General features: G+C 37.5%; 1 protein-coding gene across 8 annotated transcripts in view; it reads left to right on the forward strand.

The window, feature by feature from the left end:
* R3hdm1 (R3H domain containing 1) overlaps positions 1–22,361 on the forward strand; it is a 135,362-nt gene that overhangs the window by 29,675 nt on the left and 83,326 nt on the right. For 7 of the 8 annotated variants that reach the window (XM_055602167.1, XM_055602173.1, XM_055602184.1 and 4 more), the window contains exons 2-3: positions 17,334–17,542; positions 18,457–18,667. In XM_055602167.1, the coding sequence (XP_055458142.1) occupies positions 18,497–18,667 (171 nt within the window). In that variant the 5' untranslated portion in view covers positions 17,334–17,542; positions 18,457–18,496. Of the gene's footprint in view, positions 1–14,782; positions 14,916–17,333; positions 17,543–18,456; positions 18,668–22,361 lie in introns of all 8 variants that reach the window. The other variant, XM_055602170.1, reaches the window with a different exon arrangement.

Below are 22,361 nucleotides of genomic sequence, written 5' to 3' on the forward strand. Positions count from 1 at the left end.
GTAATAACCAGCATTTTCTATTGTTTTTTACTGTCATACCCCAAACTTGTAAGAATATTTGGTAAAGGTTTTTAATTTTGAGACATGATCCCTCCATGTAGCCCTAGCTGTCATGTAAATCTCTAGATTAGGCTGGCCTGGAGCTCAAAGAGATCCTCCTGCCTCTACCTCCCAAATGGTATGATTAAGGGTATATGCCACTGCTTAGCCTGGTTTAAAAAAAAAATAATTGAGGTTGGGGAGATGGCTCAGTGGTTAGCTGTGAAAGCAAGTCAACTTCATCTCACACCTCGAAGCACGCATATGAAAAGCTGGGCGTGGTGGCTGTGGTGCTTAAAAGGTAGAGACAATGTATCCTGGGAGTTCACCGGCCAGCTCCTTTACCCTAAAAAGGTTCTCTCTTCCCAGATGACTCTTGCTTGTGTGAAGTTGATTTAAAGAAAAAAAAAATTAACCATTATACCAGTATACTCTCCTTCAAATTAATCTACATTGGAAGTTAAATTAGAGCTAGAAATCTGTTTGGTGAATGTGAAGGAGTTTAGCTGATGAAAAAATAATTGGTTGAGTGATCGGATAGAAATATATGTTTGTCCTAGAGAGAGAAACCACCCAGTGCTTTGAACCTTGGTAGAATCAAGTGTAAAAGGATTTTCTTTCTAATTTTAAGAGGATTAGGAGTGGAGCTTATAGTGCTGGTGAATCTCTGAGAATCTTGGAGTAACTGTAAGATCCTAGAACATACAACACATGGAGGCTGAAAAATCCCTGTTACTTCTCCTTATAGACTTGGTCCTCTTAGGACCCAGTATAATTAACTGGTACTTTCTCCTGAGTATTACACACTCAGACACTTTGAATACCGTTGATCAGTATTTATTCCCAAACACAGATGATCGCATTGAGCACATAAATAATGTAAGCTTTACTTCCTACCTCCAAAGTAAGATGTACTCCAACACGTCATGCTTCATATACATACCAGAGCAGTAAATACCCCTAAAGTATGGCTGCATCTTATCTTTTGAAAAGCAGGATCGAATCTTTTTATTTTTAATTAAATGTCTAAAATAACAACTCTATTCATTGAAGCGCTAAGCCCTGCCTTGGCTAAACTCCCGGTAAGTCTTCTCTTGGGATTTAAAACCCTGTTTTGCCAGCTCTTTTTGCTGCATTGACCTTCTGTTTCTCATCTTCTAAAAGCTGTTATATCCTTCTTTTATGACTTCCAGTGCTCATCTATTCTTTCTCTTTTTGGAATAAAGTGTTTATTCTTAGCCTGACTTCTTGTTCAGCAAATCACGGAGACAGCATGTACTCCAACTTACCCTGAAAACCTGTGGTAGACTTTTTAATAAATATTTCAGGGTATCTAAGGAGCTGTTTCGGAAAAAGATGAAATTTGACACTGTATGAAAGAATAAACACAGAAATATCTTTGTAAGTGTTCATAACATTATTCATGTTAACGATAAAAGGAAGAAACCTAGGTGTTCATCATCCAGTTGTTGTTGATTATTACTGTTTATTATTGATTTATATTTTAGTTAAACAATGGTTATTCCTAAACCAGCTGTATACCCAAATCACCATTTATTTAATTAACCCAAAGCACAATGGTGGGCAATAGTTACTCCATCCTAAACCTCTAAGCCCGCATAGTTTTCTCCCATTCAGATTTCCCACATTATACTTGCTTGTAGTCATATCTTAGGTCCAGTTCATTTCTCCTGGTGGTTCAAAGTCCTCTCCTGATGATCTCTCTTCCCCAACTCTTCCCACTCGCTTCTTTCTCCTCCCCTCCGGACCAGGATGTCCCACCCTTTTCTCTCCATTGCTCAGCATTGGCTGGTTGTTTTATTGACAGTACAGAGAACAAATGGTGGCATATTTACATAAACTTAAGACAGGTGATGCCTAGAAGAAACATCACAATGCAATGTCCAGGTTGAAACCAGATGGTGGGGCAGAGAAATCAGCATTTGAATGAACAAGGGTTAATTTATATACATTCCATAAGAACATTATACCAACTCCCAGTCATTGAATAAAAAAGCATGATATATCCTTACAGTGGGATATAATTCAATTTAAATTAAAGTATTGCTGCTTGCTCTTTATTACTTTTTTTTTTTTTTGGATGGTGTTTGTTTACAGAGTTTCTCTGTAGCTCTGGAACTCACTCTATAGACCAGGCTGGCCTCAGACTCAAGAGATTTGCCTGCCTCTGCCTTTGGGGTGCTGGAATTAAAGGTGTGTGCCACCACCATTGGTTTGAATCTTTTCATTGTAAACTCTCATGACTTAATTGTCTTTCAGGACTGAGCCAGTAATTGATTATCTTAGATTTATACATAGAAACAAAACAGTGTACTAATTTAAAGTAAGAGCTGACAGCCTTGCATTTGTAATCTGAGAGACTGCTCAGAGCTTAACGCTTGCTTACTCTACTTATTCCTCTGTCGTTTCCATTGGGCAGCAGTTGTCACAAATACTAAGAAGTCTTATACCTACCTAATGTACTACATATTTTTTATTGATAGCAAAAATAGAGGTGCATTATTACATTAACCTAAGGTAATGAGTTATCAGGCACTCAAATCTCTTAAAGTAGCTATAGGCTAATTATGAATTCAGCAGGAAGGAAACACTGAGATCCTGATATTGAAGCTCACTAGAATAGTGCGTGCTTAGCCTGCACAAAGCTCTAAATTCAATTGTAAATCTGAGAAAGATTTTTATAAGAATTGCTATGTGGAGGCTGATGAGATGGCTCAGTGGGTAACTCCCACTGTAGAAGGAGAATATCAACTCTCTAAGTTGTCCACGTTATAAATGAATAAAATAATGTTGGGGAGGGAATTGCTAAATGATATCAGATAATGCCTAAAGAAGCTGGAAAGTCATTTTAACTGGACATGGATCAGGCAAAACGGGGGAAGAAATCTAGGAAAGAATCTTCTTGTCTCACAAGTCGAGTGGACTCTACTTCATGTGATCCCTAATTCCTTCATGTTTATGTTACTCATTCCCAACTCCTCAATAAACAAGCCTCTGAAGCTAGGTTTGCTGGAGCAAGGACTGTTAGTGTAGAATCTTCTTAGCTGGTTAACCTTACTACCAACAGGCTTACAGGGATCAGGTGCCCAAGTTTTACTTACTGAACTATAAAGACGGTGTGGAATAGAATGTTTCTGAGATTTTTTCTCTCTTTCTTTCTTTTTTAATCTTTCTTATTTATTCATTTATTTGTTTGTTTGTTTATTTATTTATTTATTACAGTTTATTCACTTTGTATGCCAGCTGCAGCCCCCTCCCAAGACCCCTCCCAATTCTGCCCTCTCTCCCTCTTTTCCTTCCATGACCCTTCTCAAAGTCCACTGATAGAGGAGGTCCTCCTCCCCTTCCCTCTGAGCCTAGCCTATCAGGTCCCATCAGGACTGCCTGCATTGTCTTCTTCTGTGGCCTGATAAGGCTGGTCCCCCATCAGGGGGAGGTGATCAAAGAGCCAGCCACTGAGTTCATGTCAGAGACAGTCCCTCTTCCCATTACTAGGGAACCCATTTAGAGACTGAGCTACCATAGGCTACATCTGTGCAGGGGTGCTAGGTTATCTCCATGCATGGTCCTTGGTTGGAGTATCAGTCTCAGAAAAGACCCTTGTGCCCAGATTTATTGGTTCTGTTGCTCTTCTTGTGGAGCTCCTGTCCCCACTAGGTCTTTCTATCACCTCCTTCTTCCGTAAGATTCCCTGCACTCTGCCCAAAGTTTGGCTATGAGCTCGGCATCTGTTTTGATATCCTGGTGGGTAGAGGCCTTTTGTGTTAGGCTCCTGTCCAGTTCCCTGTTTTCTCCCTCTTCTGATATCCATCCCATTTGCCTTTCTGAGTGAGGATTGATCATCTTACCCAGGGTCCTCCTTACTTAGCTTCTTTAGGTGTACAGATTTTAGTATGTTTATCCTATATGTCTAATACTTCTAAGTGAGTATATTCCATGTGTGTCTTTCTGCTTCTGGGATACCTCACTCAGGATGATCTTTTCCAGTTCCCACCATTCCATACAATGGAAAAAGACAGCATCTACAGCAAATGGTGCTGGTCTAACTGGATGTCTACATGTAGAAAAGTGCAAATAGATTCATACTTATCACTCTGCACAAAACTAAAGTCCAAGTGGATTAAAGACCTCAACATAAAACCAGACACATTAAATCTGTTAGAAGAAGAAGTGGGGAAGAGCCTTGACTTTATTGGCACTGGAGACAACTTCCTGAACAGAATACCAACAGCACAGGCTCTAAGATCAACAATCAATAAATGGAACCTCATGAAACTGAAAAGCTTCTGTAAAGCAAAGGACACTCTCGTCAGAACAAAATGACAGCCTACAGACTGGGAAAGGATTTTCACTAATCCTATATCTAACAGAAGGCTAATATCCAGAATATATAAAGAACTCAAGAAGTTAAAAAGCAACAAATCAAGTAATCCAGTTTAAAAATGGGGTACAGAGCTAAACAAAATTCTTAATAGAGGAATATCAAATGGCAGAGAAACACTTAAATAAATGCTCAACATCCTTACTCATCAGGGAAATGCAAATCAAAATGACCCTGAGATTTTACTTTACACCCATCAGAATGGCTAAGATTAAGAACTCAAGTGACAGTACATGCTGAGAGGATGTGGAGAAAGGGGAACTCTCTTCCATTGCTGGTGGGAATGTAAACTTATACAACCACTTTGGAAATTAATCTGACACTTTTTTTCAGACAATTAGGAATAGTGCTTCCTCAAGATCCAGCTATACCACTCCTAGACATATATCCAAAAGATGCTCAAGTTCACAAGGACATTTGCTCAACCATGTTCATAGCAGCTTTATTCATAATAGCCAGAATCTGAAAACAACCCAGATATCCCTCAATTGAGGAATGGATATAGAAATTGTGGTACATTTACACAATGGAATACTATTCAGCAATTAAAAACAAAGAAGTCATGAAATTTGCAGGCAGATGGTGGGAACTAGAAAAGATCATTCTGAGATGTTTTTTAACTGAACATTTGCTGTGTGAGTGTTACACAGAAGTTCAACAAACCGAGACTCAAGACCTTTGTACCTTTATTGTTTATTGACTGTTTTTAGGAATCTGTTTTTATTGAGAATATTATTTTGGAAAATATTTATTTTGTAAAGTAAAAACTAAGTGAAAAATTATTCAGTCAGACTAGTAGAGTGTTTGCTTTGGTGTATAGAAATCCCTAGTTTTGGTCTCCACACTACAGAAAAGAAAAAAAAAAAAAAAAAAAAAAAAAGACCGCAGACAGCAAATTTCTTCCTTCCTTTGGGTTGTTAAAATTTCTTGTTTGGTAAAACAGCCATTTGAGGGATGATGGAAAAACTTGCAGGGTTTAAATTCCTTGTTCATCCTTTGGGTTCCCACAGTGTCTATAGCACAGGAAGCCAGGTGGGCCAGCTGGCAGACTCAGTAGAAGACCCACAGACCACTTATTCCAGCAGTGCTGCCTGGAATAAGTGGTAGGGAGAATCTTTCCTTAGCAGTGCAATGCCACATGATTCATTTTTAGACTTCAAGGTCAAGTGTTTTACTTCAAAAGTGAGACGTTGCTATGTAATGGTCGCCTTGTCCCTGACATTGTAAAAATAATAATAATCTTGGGTTGGACTTGCAGCACACACATTTAAAATATAAGAATCCTAATAAACATACTCTCACATTTGGTTTTTATGGACTGAAGCAATTGCATTCTTTTCTACTCTATGCAAAGTCTTTTTCAATTATTTATTTATTTTGATTCTTTATTAATTACACTTTATTTACTTTGTATCCCCCTGTGGTTCCCTCCCTCCTCCTATACTCTCACGTTTTAAAAACTGTTTTGACTAAGTAAATGCTAGCCTACGTTCTAACAAAAGAAAAAGAGAGCAAAGGTTGAGGAAGGAAGATTGTGAGTTCAAAACCAGCTTGGGCTATATAGCAAAGCTTTACATGTTGCCAAGGAGTGGGCCTCCTGGGAAAGGTTAAACACGCACGCATATGCGTGCACACACACACAAACAAAACATTTGTCTCTTTCTGTTCCTCTCTTTGTCCCCTCATCTCTTTCCACTCCTGTTTTTTCTTATTTCCTCCTTGTATTTTTATCATACCCAAGAAATTCAACATTGGTAAAATATTTTTAATATACTAACCATATTTATGTCATCACTGTTCCACAATTATCCTCAAATTTTAAAACCTCTGAAATCAGGCAAATGCAGTGCTTTAGGTTTGCTTCCATGTCTCTTTTAGTTTTTTGTAGTCTTCCCATTTTTATAATACACACACGTACACAGAGACACACACACTGATGTATTTGTGAGACTGTCTGCATGTGGGCCTGCATTGCAGAAGAGGGCATCGGACACCCATTATAGGACATAGTATGGGTGCTGGGAATTGAACTCAGGACCTCTAGAAGAGTAAGTAACCAGTGCTCTTAACCGCTAGGCCATCTCTCCAACGCCCTAACCTTTATTTTTAATAATTTAGGCTAGCTTTCTTAAAGAATAGACAATAATTAACTCGTATGATTACTACATGTTTTGGGATGAATATAGCATAAATGACTACATTACATTAGGCAGCAAATACAACTCATAGAGTACCTTGTCTGAGGAATTTCACACTAATTTGTCTACAATTTTTTCCCAATTTTCATTTCTCCATTGTACTGTCCTTTATTATTTATGTTCTGCTAAGCTATTTTGAAGATATAAAGATTAAATCCTAGCCTAAGTTCTCTCAGCCCATTTTTTTCCCCCCAGAAATAGTTGCTTTTTCTAACAAAGGGCACAAATGATTTTTCTCAGGTAAAATCTTTGCTTCTTGGCCAGTATAATGTCAAGGCAACTTTATTTCAAAATTACAACAGAAACTTGTTATGAAACAGACATATATAACACTGACATATATAACAAAATGAAGCAAGCCACCTACATTATGATAAAAACTAAAAGTAATATACTTCTATGCTTAAATGATTCTGTTTCTCTTTAATATTTGGAAATGATTAGGTCTTATATAGGTCTGAATTAGTGAAAAATCATAATTAAAACATTTTCAAATAGTTTTATTATTGTCAAATAGAGGCTTCCCTCTAATTTGAAGAAAGGGTTAGCTGTTGATAGTGGTGTGCAGTGCTTGTTTAGCAGTCTCAACACTAGAGAGGAGAAGCAAACTCCACTAGTAAATAGCCCTGCTCAGTCCTCAATTTGCAAGTGTGCCACAGACTTTATTTTCAAGGCTGAAGAGTAGTTACCTAGCTTGGCTTTGTTGTCCTACCACTTTTAAGCTGATTTAGAAAGGTTCCTTTCTCTCCCTCGCTTAGTTCTTCTATGAGTTTTCAGATCATCTTTGTTGGCTAATCAGAGAAATATTTGTGTGTGTGTGTGTGTATATATATATATATCTACAAATATATGTATATTTAAGTCTATGAAGCTGAACCAGAGCTTTTAGGGGGAGTTGTGGAGATAGAGTTGGAAAGAAACAGAATAGTACTATATGGTATATAAGTGTATTATAAGGTCTGTATCTTTTTGTCTTTGTGTTTGCTGCACTGGTCTGGAGTGCCCTGCTGATATCATAGACTGTAGAATTATACACTACCTACAAGACATTTTAGTGGCAACGAAAAGTCTGATTTCTAGCTATTGGTTCATATATTTTTCTTCACTTGGTGCAGATAATATATGAGCATTGTCAGATAGGATTCTTAGATCATTTCTGCATGCTGTGGAAATATGAGCTTTATTTAAAAGAAGAGGAAACTAAGGCAGATCAGAATAAAAAGACTTGTTCAGTTAGTCAAGAGATGAAAAGAATTTTATTCACTCTTTTTGTCTTTTCATGTTTCGTGAACGTCGAGTTTCTTTTCATTTTATTCTTTTTTTTTTATAAGTCATCCTTGTGCTAAGGTAGACAGTGAGCATCTGACAGCATGGTGATAGCCTTTGTCATCCATAGTTCTGGTACTGTCTCCATCTGCTGGTGTGAAGAAGTAATGTTCTTTCCTAAATATGCAAGCTGTTTTATTTTAGCAAAACCAAATTGAGCACAAGGAATTGTGCTCTAAATGCATTGTGTGTGTGTGTGTGTGTGTGTGTGTGTGTGTGTGTGTGTGTGTGTGACAAAATGTCAGTTTGAGGTTGCCAAAGTATCATGGGGTATCAACTTTTGGAGACAGGGTGTTCGTGTGTGTGTGTGTGTGTGTGTGTGTGTGTGTGTGTGTGTGTGTGTAGCTTTTAGTAATATTAAAGAGTTAGGTAAAATTTATATGTGTTGTAGGCAGATGTGGTACCAGTACTTAGGCAGAATCAGGCAGATTTTTGTGAGTTCTAGGACAGCCAGAGGTATATAGTGAGACCTTGTCTTGGGAGGAAAAAGTACCCCAGAATTATGAATATTAACAATACCAGATTCTTTATTTTATTCTTTAGAGAATATGATCATCTTGGCTTTTTGCATCATGATGAGATCAAGTATCAAAGGTGCAAAAAGTATTTTAATAGCAAGAAATCTTCCAAAGCCTGACAGTCTTTTGCATATTCAGATTCTTGGCTTTGGCATCATTGTGTCTGACTTGCTAATGAAGAGCTCAATATAGCTTCTGATGCATTCCAGATATTCTGGTTGGTGACTGGCTAGAGAATTACTGACATCACAACATACAGCTGTTGATTTCTATTGTCTCTTAGTTCTCAGTAAGTGCTTTATTCTGCTCCTGGTGCCTGACTAGTCTGAGTGTGTGTGTGTTCGGCTGTGTAGACGAGCAGTGCAGAGCATCAGCGTACAGACGGTATGGAAAGTATGCCTTTAGAAACTCTGTATGATGAAGCAAATGCCAGTACAATGAAGGTATGTAGTTCTGAACTCATTTTTATTAATTTTTGTTAATGATAATATACAATAAAATCTAAAATTAGGGCATTTAAAACTATTTAATTTTACAAAGACATGTGCATTTGGATGGGTGCATCATGTACCTCTACAGTAGGGCCAGTTTCTCCCTGCACCTCAGAGTTTCAACATTTCTTGTATCATGTGGATAGAGTGGTTTACCTGTGTGCTGATTTGTATTTTTATATAGCAAAACAAATTGTCACTTGAAAAAAATGTCTTGTTCAAGTTTATTTTAAAATAGGAAGGCTGTATGGCTTGTTCTATTTTTAAATTCCATTATGGAACAAATAACAATGAGAATAAGATACTCGTTGGAAATGAAGAAACTAAATACTTTAACTCTCAAACCCATGTTAATATTTGTGCTTTTGTTTTGGAAGGTGTAGATAAATTTTAAAATACTTTGAAGAAACCTAGATCTCTCTTTGCTGTGATTGGCATAATGAAATACCATGTTACCAAAAAAAAGAGAACAAATGTCAGTCTAACTCTTAATTCTTAAAGGGTTTACTTGCTTTTTACCTAGAATTAGTTGAAATTTTAACAAGATTTACAATTACTATGGTATTTAAACATCTCTCCTTGTATCACAGTTCTTTTGTTTTTAAGAAATAACTTGTTTCTGTTTTAGAGATAATAGGAAAATCACTAAATGGCCGTCTATGAATACTGAGTATTTCTTTCTCCTTTTGTTTTTCCAGTTCTCAACTGTGTTCATAATTAGGTTCATAAATACATTAATAACTATTGTTGAAACTTGACTTTTTTAGATGTATTGTTTCAATCTCATGCTTGGAAAATACAACAATCATTTCTTTTTTAAGCCTCAGATTTTCAAATTTTTGAATTTAAAATTTCAAAAATAATAAAAATTAAAATGAGCAGTACTTACCCTTATATTCTTAATAACATCATAATCTACTTTTAATCTTTCCCCTATCCTCTGCTTTTTTTGTTGTTGTTGGTTTTGGTTTTTTTTTTTTTTTTTTTTTTGGTCTGTGGCTCTTTTTGCCTCTTCTCTTGCATTCATCTGCCCCTCTTCCATCTCTTTTCCACTTTCTCTCCAGCCTCTGTCCATCAGAAACCTGTCCATCTACTTGGTGTCTTACTCTTTCTCTCTTTGACCGATTCTATATTAATTGTTCCTCTCCTGTTCTCCCCTCCTCTCTTTTTCCAACATTCACTACTTTGTTTTCTTTCTCTTTCCCTCCTTCTCCTTTTCTTCTAGTCTCTGGTCTGCCTGTCTCTTGACCTCTGTCTGTGACTGTATGCTTCTTCCTCTCTCCCTGTACCCTCATCCTCTTTTTTCCCACCCTCAGTCCTCTGTTTCTCTCATTGTCAGGCCCATATCTCTTGGCTTTGGCGATTGGTCTTCTGTTTTTTTTTGGTTTCAATTCCTACCCCTCATGGTTCTCTTCTCCCATTGCTTTATATATAAGCTTTCAATTTTCATTGAATGTAGAAGTGCAGTTGATTTTAAATCTGATTTTTGTTGTTGCTGCTGTTTCGTCAACAGCAGTTACTGGTTGCATTTTAATTTATGTTAAATTCTGTTGTCTTTCAAATTAGTAGGTTAAAAGTTATGATATTAAGGTTATAAATTTTAAATAAACAGATTTTTTTTAGCCTTTGTTCATTTTCTATGCTTGAGGCATTGTAATCAGATTGAAGTTATTACATATTAAAAATAGTTTTAAATGCTTTGTCTTCCCAAGCTGTACATGGGCAGGTCATTAAGAGTCTGGTTTTTTTCTTAATTTTTTTCTATGACGTTTTTAGGTTTATAAAAAGCAATTAAAAATCAAGACACTATAATTCCCTCTTCATAATCATGCTGTAGGTTATGAATGAATTTGTATTTTTAATGTCGTTATTTTTCAAATGTGTCACAGTGGATATATGCTGAAATTTTTTAATTTTCTTACTAATTTGTGACTTTTCATTTTGAAGTAACTATAGATTCAAAGGACATTGTGAAAATGAATAGTACAGAGAAGTTTCATGGTAGAAGTTTGTTTCATAAGTTTTTTTAAATTTTTTAATTTTTATTAATTACACTTAAGTTTTTTTTTTTTTTAATGCTATGTTTAAAGTTATTAAGGATTGAATCCTGATGCATGCTAGGCAAAGTACTCCGCTGTTGACCTTCATCTTCAGCCAGTTTTAAAGTTTATTTTCAGTGAGAGTCTTGGTATGTTGCACAGATTAGCTTCATATTTACTGCATAGTCATTACCCAGTAAGTGTAAGATCCTTCCTGAATCTCCGGAGTAGCTGTATCACATGAGTACACTATGACAGCAAAGTGCAGGATGCTTTAAAATCGTGACACTTTAAAAGTGGTAGTTTCAAAATTCTCTAACAAGTTTTTAAAATACCCCAAACACAAAAGTCCAGTTAGCATTTACCTGTATACAAAAATGCTAAATCATTTAAATCTTGAAATAGTCATAATATTTTCATTCTGTTTCATAAAGAAAATTAAGATAATTTGTTGAACGTGTACTATGTATTAATAGTGCCATGTGATGGCCTTGTGATCACTCATGTAGTCTTACCACAGAAGAAAATAATAAAAAGTTTATGCACATCTATTGGTATGTGTGTCAGAGTTGAATTAAATGTTGTTTTCACCTCCTTCCCTGCCCCATAAAATATAGCATTTATTACTTCTACATTCTTTTGATGACTCTATTGCTTTATTACTCTCTCTGCTATATGATTAGCTCTTTGATGTGGAGAGTATAAGAGGAGGGTGAAATTAGACACCCCCCCCACCAAAAAAAATTGTCTCTGTATGTCTTATACCTCTGTCGCTAATCAAAACTCATTTCAATTGGTGTGTTAATTTTGGTACAAAGTCAAAATGAAGACACACTAAAAATATAAATAAAACTACCTCCAGGGCAGACAGACAATCCTAGTGTGTGTGTGTGTGTGTGTGTGTGTGTGTGTGTGTGTGTGTGTTTGCGCGCGCGCGTTGGAATTACAAGTAGTCATGTGTCAGTTGGTACGAATGCTGGGCACTGAACTTGAGGTCCTCTGCAAGAGGAGCAACTGTTCTCCAAGCCATCTCTGCAGCTCCAAAATATGATAAATATTTTTTTAAATACAAAACACTCCTGACCTCTAGTATTTTTGCACAAAAGCTATTCAGTCTATGTACTTACTTTTATTTATCCCTTAAATTCCCCTCAGTCAATATTCTGCAAAAGTAAATCTCAGTAAATTTAATGGAATGTCAAAGAAGCTCTGTTAATATCTCAGTACTCAGCTCTACCTTCTCACTTGAGTAGAACAAGTGTATATGAATATAAATATATGTTTCTTGGTTCTTAGTTCTCTAGATGCTTACATATAAATAGCATATAAATGTATATGTATATTGTGTGCAAGATAGGGTTTCCCTGTACATTTCAAGATGGCTTCCAAATTGCTCTCCACCTGTCATAACCTTCTTAGTGCTAGGATTGCAGTTAGGCACCACTAGCTCTTATTTTATACATGAACGTTCTAAAATGGTGTGCGCTATATAGTGTGTAAATATGTCACATGTTTGTAAACCTGATACTTTAAGATATGTGTCATTTTATTATATGGTGTACATGTTTTCTAATGTATTTATAAGTCTATACGACTGTTATAAACCTATTAATATACATTTATATAAATACACGCAGGAAATAAAAACCAGAGTTTAAGATTTATGTAGCGTTTGTGAAGAACCGTTAGCCCCTAAAATCACATGTGATCTGTGAATCTGCCTGTGGGAGAAAGCTCCTGTACAAGTACTGTATCTGACTAGGAAGCACTTGGTTTGATTAAGATTTTCAAGAATTTGTTGTGGTCTAAGAATTGCCACTTTATCTGATTTATAAATCGATTCTAAGTCCGTTATTTTTAACTTGTATCATTTTCTTATTTTCAAATGCTCCAAGGAGTGCATTGCCTACAATAGCAGATACTCCTACAGGTTCTACAAGTGTTTCTCAAGCAGATTTTGTTGTTGTTCGCCTAAGTAGGATCTCATGTAGTCCAAGTGGGTTGAGCTCTATGTGTAGTTGAAGCTGACTTTGAACTTTTTTCCTTCCTCCCCTTGCCACACAGCCAGTTTATTTGGTGCCATAGAAAACAGTCTACCAACTAAGCTACATCCTCAGCCCAGACATGTCTTTAAAGTAGTCAGAGGCCTATGAGAACTGAGCCTGTGAGATTTTAGAATCCCCACAGGGTCCCCACGGGAAAGCAGCAGATCATTTTGTTGTCCTAGTGCTTTTACAGTGCTGGTTAAACCACAGCTCTCCTTTACCAGTGGTCAGTGAGCAACGGCAGACTTGGACAGTGCAGGAAACAGTTGTAAAGTAACACAAAAGAGACTTACTAAGTACTGACAACAAAATAAGACCTGGCTGGGAAATAGTGAAGGGAAGTCATTAAAAAATGTGAAACATTCCACCCTTTCAGCCATAGGAAGCTGAGCCAATTAAGATAACAATATCAGTACTTTAGAGCTCCTTTTGCTCAGTGTGTCTTGTGAGGGATCTCTGGATACAGTGAGTAGCCGAGCACTGTTTGCCCTCACATGGTAAAGTTGTACTTCAAAGTACTCGTAACTTCCTAGCGTATGAGGCTGAGTGATGACAACAGAAGGAGAACTCCTGGTTTACCAAAGTCTGTTTTTAAGCTCTTTGTTACTGGAAGAAGAAACAAAACTTTTGAAACCCAAACCCCACACCCCACACCCCATATAATTCCTTAGAGATGCTGCCTTGAACAAGGGCTGTGGTCTTTTGTTAGAAAGAATACAGTTGGGCATGAACTTGGTTGCCTGCTCTTTGATCAACTCCCCATGGTGGGGTGGCCTTACTGGTCCACAGAGAAAAAGGATCCAGACAGCCCTGATGAGACTTGGTAGGCGAGGGTCAGATAGTAGGGGAGGAGGAAGTCACCTATCAGTGGACTAGGGGAGGGACATGGGGAGAAGGGTAGGGAGGGTAGAACTGGAAGGAGATGAGGGAGGGGGCTACAGCCAGGATACACAGTGAATAAATTGTAATAACTAATAATAATAATAATAAAGAAAAAAGAAAGAATACATTTGGCAATTTAAGTAAAGGTAGCACATTAAAAGTTATAAAACAGGTGTCTGCCAGTTGTATCTTTAATTAAAATTCTGTGAAAGAAATACCTGCATCAGAAAGGGTCATATTAGATAAACGAATTACCACATGTTGGTAAAATATATTAAGCTACCCAAAGGACAATTGGATGGATTAGATAATTTGCCAGAAGCCCAGTATGAACTTTGTAAAACTGATAGCAAACCTTTGTATCTTTGAAACCCTCAAAGAGTTTTTCATTATTGTGATCTTGAAATAGCAGTTATGGGTAAAGGCTATAAAAAAGATAACTTCATTTTGTTTTAATCAACATATAGTCAGTATAGAAAGAACTGTTAAGGGAAAGAGAATTTTTAAATTGTGAAATACCACATCAGAGTCTAGCTAAATTATACAAATGAGTGTTTACAGTTGCAGATTAGTATAAAACAGATGTATACACATTGATAGCATGAGGGATGGTTGAATTAAAAAGCAGATTAGTCCAGACATGATGTCTCATGCCTTTAATCCCAGCACTGGGAAGGTGGAGGCCAGCCTAGTCTTAATTGGGAGTTCCAGACTAACCAAAGATACGTAATGAGTAATGAGACCCTGCTTAAGAAAGACAGACAGGCAGGTAGGGCTTGAGGTGGGAGGTAGTTTTGATTATACTGAGAATAGTTCTAACCTTTTATATGTAATGCTGTCAGCCTTGCAGAGACCACGTCAGTCAAGAACATAAGGAGAACTCACAGTGATGGACCTTTAGGAGGCTACCTCTATACCAACAGTACATTCTCATCCACAGGTTCTAGTGTTTATTTTCCTATACTGGAACTCAAGGTTTGTCTTTAAAATTTTTTTTCATAGCCTATATGTAATCTTAGTTCTTGGCCATCTGAGCAGGTTCAGCATGGGTTCTATCTTGTGGAGTGGACTTTAAGTCCAGTTAGAGAGTTGTCAGTTCCTCCCACGTTTCTACCACTGTTAGACCACCGTATTGTGCAAATTTGTCACCGCTGTAGATTGTGGGGTTTATAGCTGGGTTGGTCCTTTGTCCTTAGAGTAACTTCTAATACCATGAATTCTAGTCAGTAGGGGTGAAGGCTCTAGTTAGGCACCAATTCAAAATCTCCATGTTCAATGATATATTAAGTATTATCTTCAGAGCCAGGCATGGTGATACAGGCTTTAATCCCAGCACTGTGGGAGGCAGAAGCAAGTGGATCACTGTGGATTTGAGGCCAGCCTGGTCTACAAAGTGAGTTCAGAACAGGCAAGGCTACACAGAGAAACCATGTCTCAAAAACAAACAAACCAAAAGTATTATCTTCAGCAGTAGGACCTTGCCATCAATTTGTGGAGTGCAACCAATAGCACTGGCAAATAGCCTGAATTGTTGAGGAATTTTTATAGGCTTCTTTGGCCAATTACTCAATTAGCTATAACCTGTTTGTAGCAGATCGAGTTGAGCCATTGTCTCACTTGTTATGTTGGTCACTCCATGAGATTGTCTCATATCTGTATATATTTCAAGAAGCTTCTACAATAGTAGGTTTCCATACCGCCCCTCAAATGGCTAATACTGTCAGTTGGTTCTCCTCAAATTCCCTTCCTTACCCCCTCTTTCCTTTGTTATACCTTTTAATCTTCTTGTTCTAGTCTTCCCCGGCTCTCTATAACTACATTTTCTATTTCCCCTTCCTGGGAGAACCTCCACTACCTCCTAGACCTTTACTTTACCTAACCTCTGGTTCTGTGAATTGTAGCCTGCTTATCAAAGACTTAAGAGCGAACATCCACACATAAAGAATATACATCATATTTCTTCTGGGTCTGGGTTATTTTACTCAGGGGTTATTTTTTTCCTAACTCCATCCATTTACATGCAAATTTCATGATTTTTTTGTTTTCAACAGCTAATTATATTTCGTTGTGTAAATGTACCACATTTTCTTTATCCATTTATTTGCTGATGGGTGTCTAGGCTGTTCCCAGTTTTTGGCTATTATGAATGAGTAGAGCACCAGTGAACATGGATGAGCAAGTATGTCTGTAGTAGGATGTAGAGGTCTTTGGGTCTTTGCCAGAGGTTGACATAACTGGATCTTGCGGGAGCCCTGTTCTCAGCTCCTAAGTAACTGCTGCCTGACTCCATAGTGACTGTACAAGTTGGCACGCTGAGTGTCCACTTACCCGAATTCTTCCAGCAGGAGCTGTCGTTTGTTTTGTTGATCTTGGCCACTCTAGCTGATGTCAGATGAAATTTTAGGGTAATTTGGATTGCATGAGTGCTTCTATTTGAAAGCAGTAGGTCTGTCTTGCATACACAGCTTTGTTACCAGTAGTACTTTTAGTATTAGATCTCATTGTACTCAGTTGTTTTATATTATTCTGCTTATTGACAGTACAACTGTCAAAAGGAAATTGGAAGTGTCATGTGATCTGTTCAGTGTTCTCTACTTGCCTTATAACTTTTACTTGCCTCAAACGAAATACAACTGACTTTTAAAATAGACCATGGGTGGGCTGGTGAGATGTCCGTGTGAATAAAGGCACCAAGCCTGACAGCCTGAGTTCAAACTCAGGAAGCCCACATGGAGGAAAGAGAGAACCTACTTCTGCAAGTTATCCTCTGGTCTCCACATGTGTGTGCTGTGGTACACATTATCACCAGTACCCTAAATAATTTTTTAAAAAATTAGTACAATACGGTGAGATTTTGGTATTAATGCCTGTAGGTGTCACCAAAAATTATTATACCCTTTATATACATTTTCTTTTAGTAGACACAGTGGATTTCTCTGGAAATGTTATGTGGGTTATTACAGCCTTCATTCTTTTAAAACTCTAGGATATATAATTTTTATTTAGAACGACAGTCTTAAGTCCATAGTTATAGCTCCAGGTGAAACCATAGTTCTTGGAGTTCGAGTGATTCATGAGTTGACCTGCCATGTTCCCTGCTGCTCTGACCATATTGCATAACTGTTCCTTCCTCTTCTCTCTCCTCTCTTTGCCTTTTAAATTAGTTCTGTAAGCTCTGGTGACTCCTTTTGTTTTATATAATTAATATAGCTCAGAACTAGTTAGGCATATTCTGACCCTTGTTTAGGACAAGAAAGTAATAAAACCATCAATAATAGATTTTAAATAGTTTTTAAATAGTTGTAGAGTAGTTTTTCTTTCTTTCTTTCTTTCTTTCTTTCTTTCTTTCTTTTTTTTTTTTTTTTTAATGTCTTTTGTTTGTTTCCATTTTAGGCCACTGAAAGGTATGATATATTTGATCCAAGACAGTCCATTTCAGCCCAGGAATCTACAGTGGTGACAAGGACATGGGACTCCTCCCGACAGATTACTGTTGGTTCAATACAATTGACATCCTGGCTGACAACTGTGAAAAGGAACCTTGGGTTATTTTATTTTGTTTTTGTGGAACACCACAATCCCAGATCCATAAGACACATCAGGTAATGTTCTTCTATTTCTTTGGGTAAAAATAAAGCTTTTAATTTTCAAGCTTGTTAAAAAGAAGACAAGTTTACTGGTAGTTTTTTTGTCATTTATTATGAAAAGTATCAAAAATACAGAAAAATTGAAAGAATTTTACTCCTATACCAACCATTCTTTGATTTCTGTGGGTAACAGTTTTCATACCTGCTTAGTTTAGCCTCCTACTTTCCATGCATGTGTCCCTCTACCTTTTGCTTACTCTCTGATACATTACTTTTCCTGATATCTGGGTTGAAATTCCAATTGTTTCTCTTCATTCAAGTTCGCTAGTTATGTGAAATATACTAGTGTCTGTGTTTGGTCTCTCAGGGAGTTCATTTTCTGTAGTGTGTGATTGTACATGTTTGTAATTGGATCACAAGAGTCAGGAGCCTTTAGTGCTTTATTTACATCATAAAGCAGAACTGTTAACCCAGACTCACAGGTATGTTTTGTATACAATGTTGCTTGTTTATTTTTCTAATTAAGGGAAATGTTTAAAGCTTGGAGTTTGAGTGTAAACTGTGGCAGGAAAATACATTTAGTGTATGACAATAGTGACTACTCAGGGTACAGGAGAATATGGGACAATGTTCATAGTATTCCTTTAAAGAAAAATATTTAAAAATATTTAAATGTCATATACACTTATGTAATTATTTAGCCATTACTTCCCATCTTGAGCTAGCTCAGGTCTTTTCTCACTGTATTGTGATATTTTAAGAAACATTTATCACAAATATTAAAGATCTTGAAGGCAGGAATTTTGTTTTTGCTTATGTGCATTCAGCATTATTCTTAGAAGATAGAAGTCACTTAGTTAATATTATGTAGTAAGTGAATGTAAAGAATGTTTCAGACTAATTGAAGATTACTTTTCTTTTTTGTTAAGGCTTCAAGTTCCCTGTAGATTTCTAAAATAACCTTTGCTAATGAGGATGTCTGATATTGTTATTATAAAAGATGAAACTGAAACAATGAAGGATTTGGAGGCAGAAGTAAGAGATACAACAAGAGTTGAAAATCTTATCAAATCAGAAAACTGTGGGAAGATTTTGGCAGAGAAGAATGAACATTGTATTGACAACAGTATTGATTTGCAGGTAAGCAGAGTTTTTCCATGGCTCTAAATACCTGGCAGCCATGGTACAAGTGTGCTTTTCATAGGGAACTCACTTTCCACAATGCTTTTTCTGGTTGGTTGGTTGGTGTTTGTTTGTTTTTAATCAAGACAGGGTTTCTCAGTGTAGCCCTGGCTGTTGTGGAACTCTCTCTGTAAACCAGGCTGACCTCCAATTCATAGACCTACTTGCCTCTGCCTCCGGATCAAAGTGTGCGTGCCACCACCGCCCCACCACTTTTCACAGTCCTGAAAGGGCGAGCTGACCCTTTGGTACATAGGTACTGGTTTGTTTGTTTGTTTGTTTTTTTAATTTATCTGGACAGCTTGCTGAGTCTTAGGTCTTGATTACCTCTTTGTGTCACATTATATGATTCTTTATATTTTCCTGTAGCTGTGTGTGTTACTGGCTTTTTAGCTTTTCATTTTACCTTCCTCCTTAACTATTAGTGCTCTGATGGTTCAGAATAAACCTAAGAGCTCTTAGAGGAGAGAGAATTGGAATGGTCAAAGCTGCAGGAGATCTGCTCACAGAAACAGCCCTGTTTCTCAATGCGTCAGCCATGTCTGAGTGAAGAGGCTTGTGGGGAAGGGGCATCTGACCTAATGCCTTTGTTGCTGTGCGTGCATGATCGTTTAGAACCAACCATTGGGAAGGCTTTTAATTCTAGTCAGAGATACTTAAGTTTGAGGAAGAAGTTGGACCCCTGGCTTAGCCAGACCTAAGGTGTACTTTTCTATGATTTGTCTAGTATGGCAGTTCCAAGGTAGCTAGATGAATTAAGTGGCAGCTTAGGTACCCCAAGGAGAATGTTCCAGAGATAAAAGTACCAAGAAAAGCTTGGATCCAGGCTGATATCTGAGAACCTCCTTTATACTATCTTCTGATGGTGCGTACAGATAATACCTGCCTAGAGAAAGGACACTCGGGTCCTATATGTCAAATAGGGAACCGTTTGTGTTAATCTGAAATCTGCTACTGAAACTTATCCTTATGTTGTTTTTAACATTAATCCTTACTGGGTTAGTGTTTCCTGGTAAAGACAGATACCTGAAAACAACAACGGTTGTTTTGGCTCATTTTCAGCAGTTTTAGTCTATGTTTGAGGCCTGTCGTAGAGCAGAACTACAGAGATAAAAGCATGGCCTAGGCAAGCTCTTCACCTCCTATCAGCCTTAAGCAGAGAGGAGTTAATGTAGAGCGGCCTTAGCCAAGATGTGCCCTTCAGACGCACACCCCACCACAGCCTCCCTCCTCCAGCTAGACTCGAGCCTCCACAGCTCATTGCCTCCTGATTACTTGAGTTGGTTGGGGCAGAGCCCTTATAATCTAATTCACAGACACTCCTCCAGGTGTACCTTACGAATATTCTGGGGATCTCAAGTCATTAAAGTTGAAAATTAAGTTTAACCATCAGGAACTAGGAAGATATCTCAGTTGCCTAAGTGTCTCTTAGGTTCATATTTCCAGCACCATGGTAAAAGCCAAGTGTGGAGGCATGTGTCTGTGTTCTGGGTGCTTAGGCAGTGTGGAAGTAGAGAAGAAAACCCATAGAGTTTGCTGGCCCGCCAGGTTAGTCAGTTCAGTGGGAGACCCTGACTCAAAAAGTAGAAAGCATAGATCAAGATACCTGACATTCCCTGTTGATTTTCACATGTGTGTGCACATGCATTACACGTACACTCACAGGCACTTACCGTACTTATGGAGAAGAAATCCTTTTTGAGAAAATGCTGTCATTTTTTAAAAAATGGTTTTAATTTTATTCATGTGTCCATGATGCATGTGAGCACATGTGCACTTGTGTAGTTCATAGACAATGTTTTTAGTCTTTGTTCTCTCCTTCCTCCTTTATGTGGTTCAGGGTATCAAACTCAGGTGGCCATATTTTGAAAACAAAAGTCTTTACCCGCCAAGGAATCTTGCCAGCTCTATTCTGTCATTCTTAAGATATCAAGAAGACTTCAGCCAAATGCGGTTGCATGTGCCTGTCATGCCAGCCTTTTTGAGGCTGAAGTAGGAAGATAGTAATTCTTGGTCAGCCTGGACCACGTTCTGATATCCTGTCTCAATCAAAATGAAAAAACAGGAACAAAGCAAAGAATAAAGACCATGAAGGCTATCAGCCAAATGTTACTCTTTCACTTTTTCTTTAATTGATAAGTAAAGTTTTTTTTTTTTTTTTTAAGGCATTAAAGTCTCTTTAAAGGGCATTTCATTTTTGTTTCTTTTTTCACGAATAAGTTTTGTATTTTCCTATAAACTTGTCTGACACCAGGTTAGACAATGATGTTAATTCCTAGAGCTTTATTTAAACTATTTTCCAATGATAAGTGTAATCTTAAACTATTTTACAATGATAAGTATAATCAGAGGATAATCTTTTTTTTTTCTTTCTCCCTCCCTCCCTTTCTTTCTCTCTTTTCTTTCCTGCCACCACAGCTGGCAGCGCCCCCCCCACCCCTTGGTTGTTTTAAGCTAGAATCTCATGTAGCCTAAGAATTTGCTGTGGCCCAGGCTACCCTTCTATTCCTGACCTTTTTTCCTCTAACTCCAAGTGCTGGGATCACAGATCTATTCCACCATGCCTTCCTTCCTTCCTTTTTTTCTTCCTTCCTCTCTCTTTCCTTTCTTTCTTTCTTTTCTTTTTTTCTTTCCTTTTCTTTCAGATTTATTTATTATAAATACAGTGTTCTGCCTGCATGTATCCCTGCAGGCCAGAAGAGGGCACCGGATCTCATTTTAGATGGTTGTGAGCCACCATGTGGTTGCTGGGAATTGAACTCAGGACTTTTGGAAGAACAGACAGAGGTCTTAATCTCTGAGCCATCTCGCCATCCCCTTAAATAGTAAATTTCTAAGAATTTGGATATACTACATTTTTCCCAGTCATTTTTAGTTAAATTCTTTTTAAAACAAGAAAATTGCCTTTTCTAATGAGTATGCTCTTTAACAGTGATTATATTAGTGAAAGTTTGCAGAGAGCCTTCTGTATTTCTGATTAAAACAATAAGGGTTCAGGCTGGAAAGATAGCACTTGCTGCTTTTCTAGAGAACTGAGATTCCCTTCCTAGTAGCTACATGGTGGCTCATAACCTTCTATAACTCCAGTTCTAGGACGTTTGACACCCTTTTCTAGCCCCTGGTGTCAAGAGCAACTCAGGAAGTCAGTCATGGTCAGAAGTCTGAAGCACGAGGATGAGTAGTTTCAGGTGCCAGGTATTCACGCAGTACGCAGACATACACAAAGAGAAAACATATACACACATAACTTTTTAATTAAAAACTTCAGTGCAGTTATTAGATCAGTTCTGCATCTCATGTACATTCTTATAGTCATGCTTGCCAACAAATTATTAACTCCAATTGCTATGTTTCTGCATTTCAGATTGTTATATGTCTGTTATATGTCTCAGAAATAATCTCAGGAGCATTCCTCTATCATATCCAGTCTCAGTTAGACTGCAGGAAACTTCAAACCTAGGGTTTTGCATGTGCTAGGGGAGGCACTGTACCGCCTCCAAGCCCACACAAACCTTTGTTAAAAGACTACTCTTTGCACTGAAAGAGCCTGTTATTTGCCATATGTACTGTCTAGTACATATGTGTATAGATGTGTATGGGCTGTAAAGAGGGAAATATATGTAACCCACCAAAGTCTCTATTCACCATGTCC

Source organism: Psammomys obesus, unplaced genomic scaffold, assembly GCF_907164565.1.
Source record: "Psammomys obesus unplaced genomic scaffold, mPsaObe1.curated_primary_1811, whole genome shotgun sequence".
NCBI lineage: Eukaryota > Metazoa > Chordata > Mammalia > Rodentia > Muridae > Psammomys > Psammomys obesus.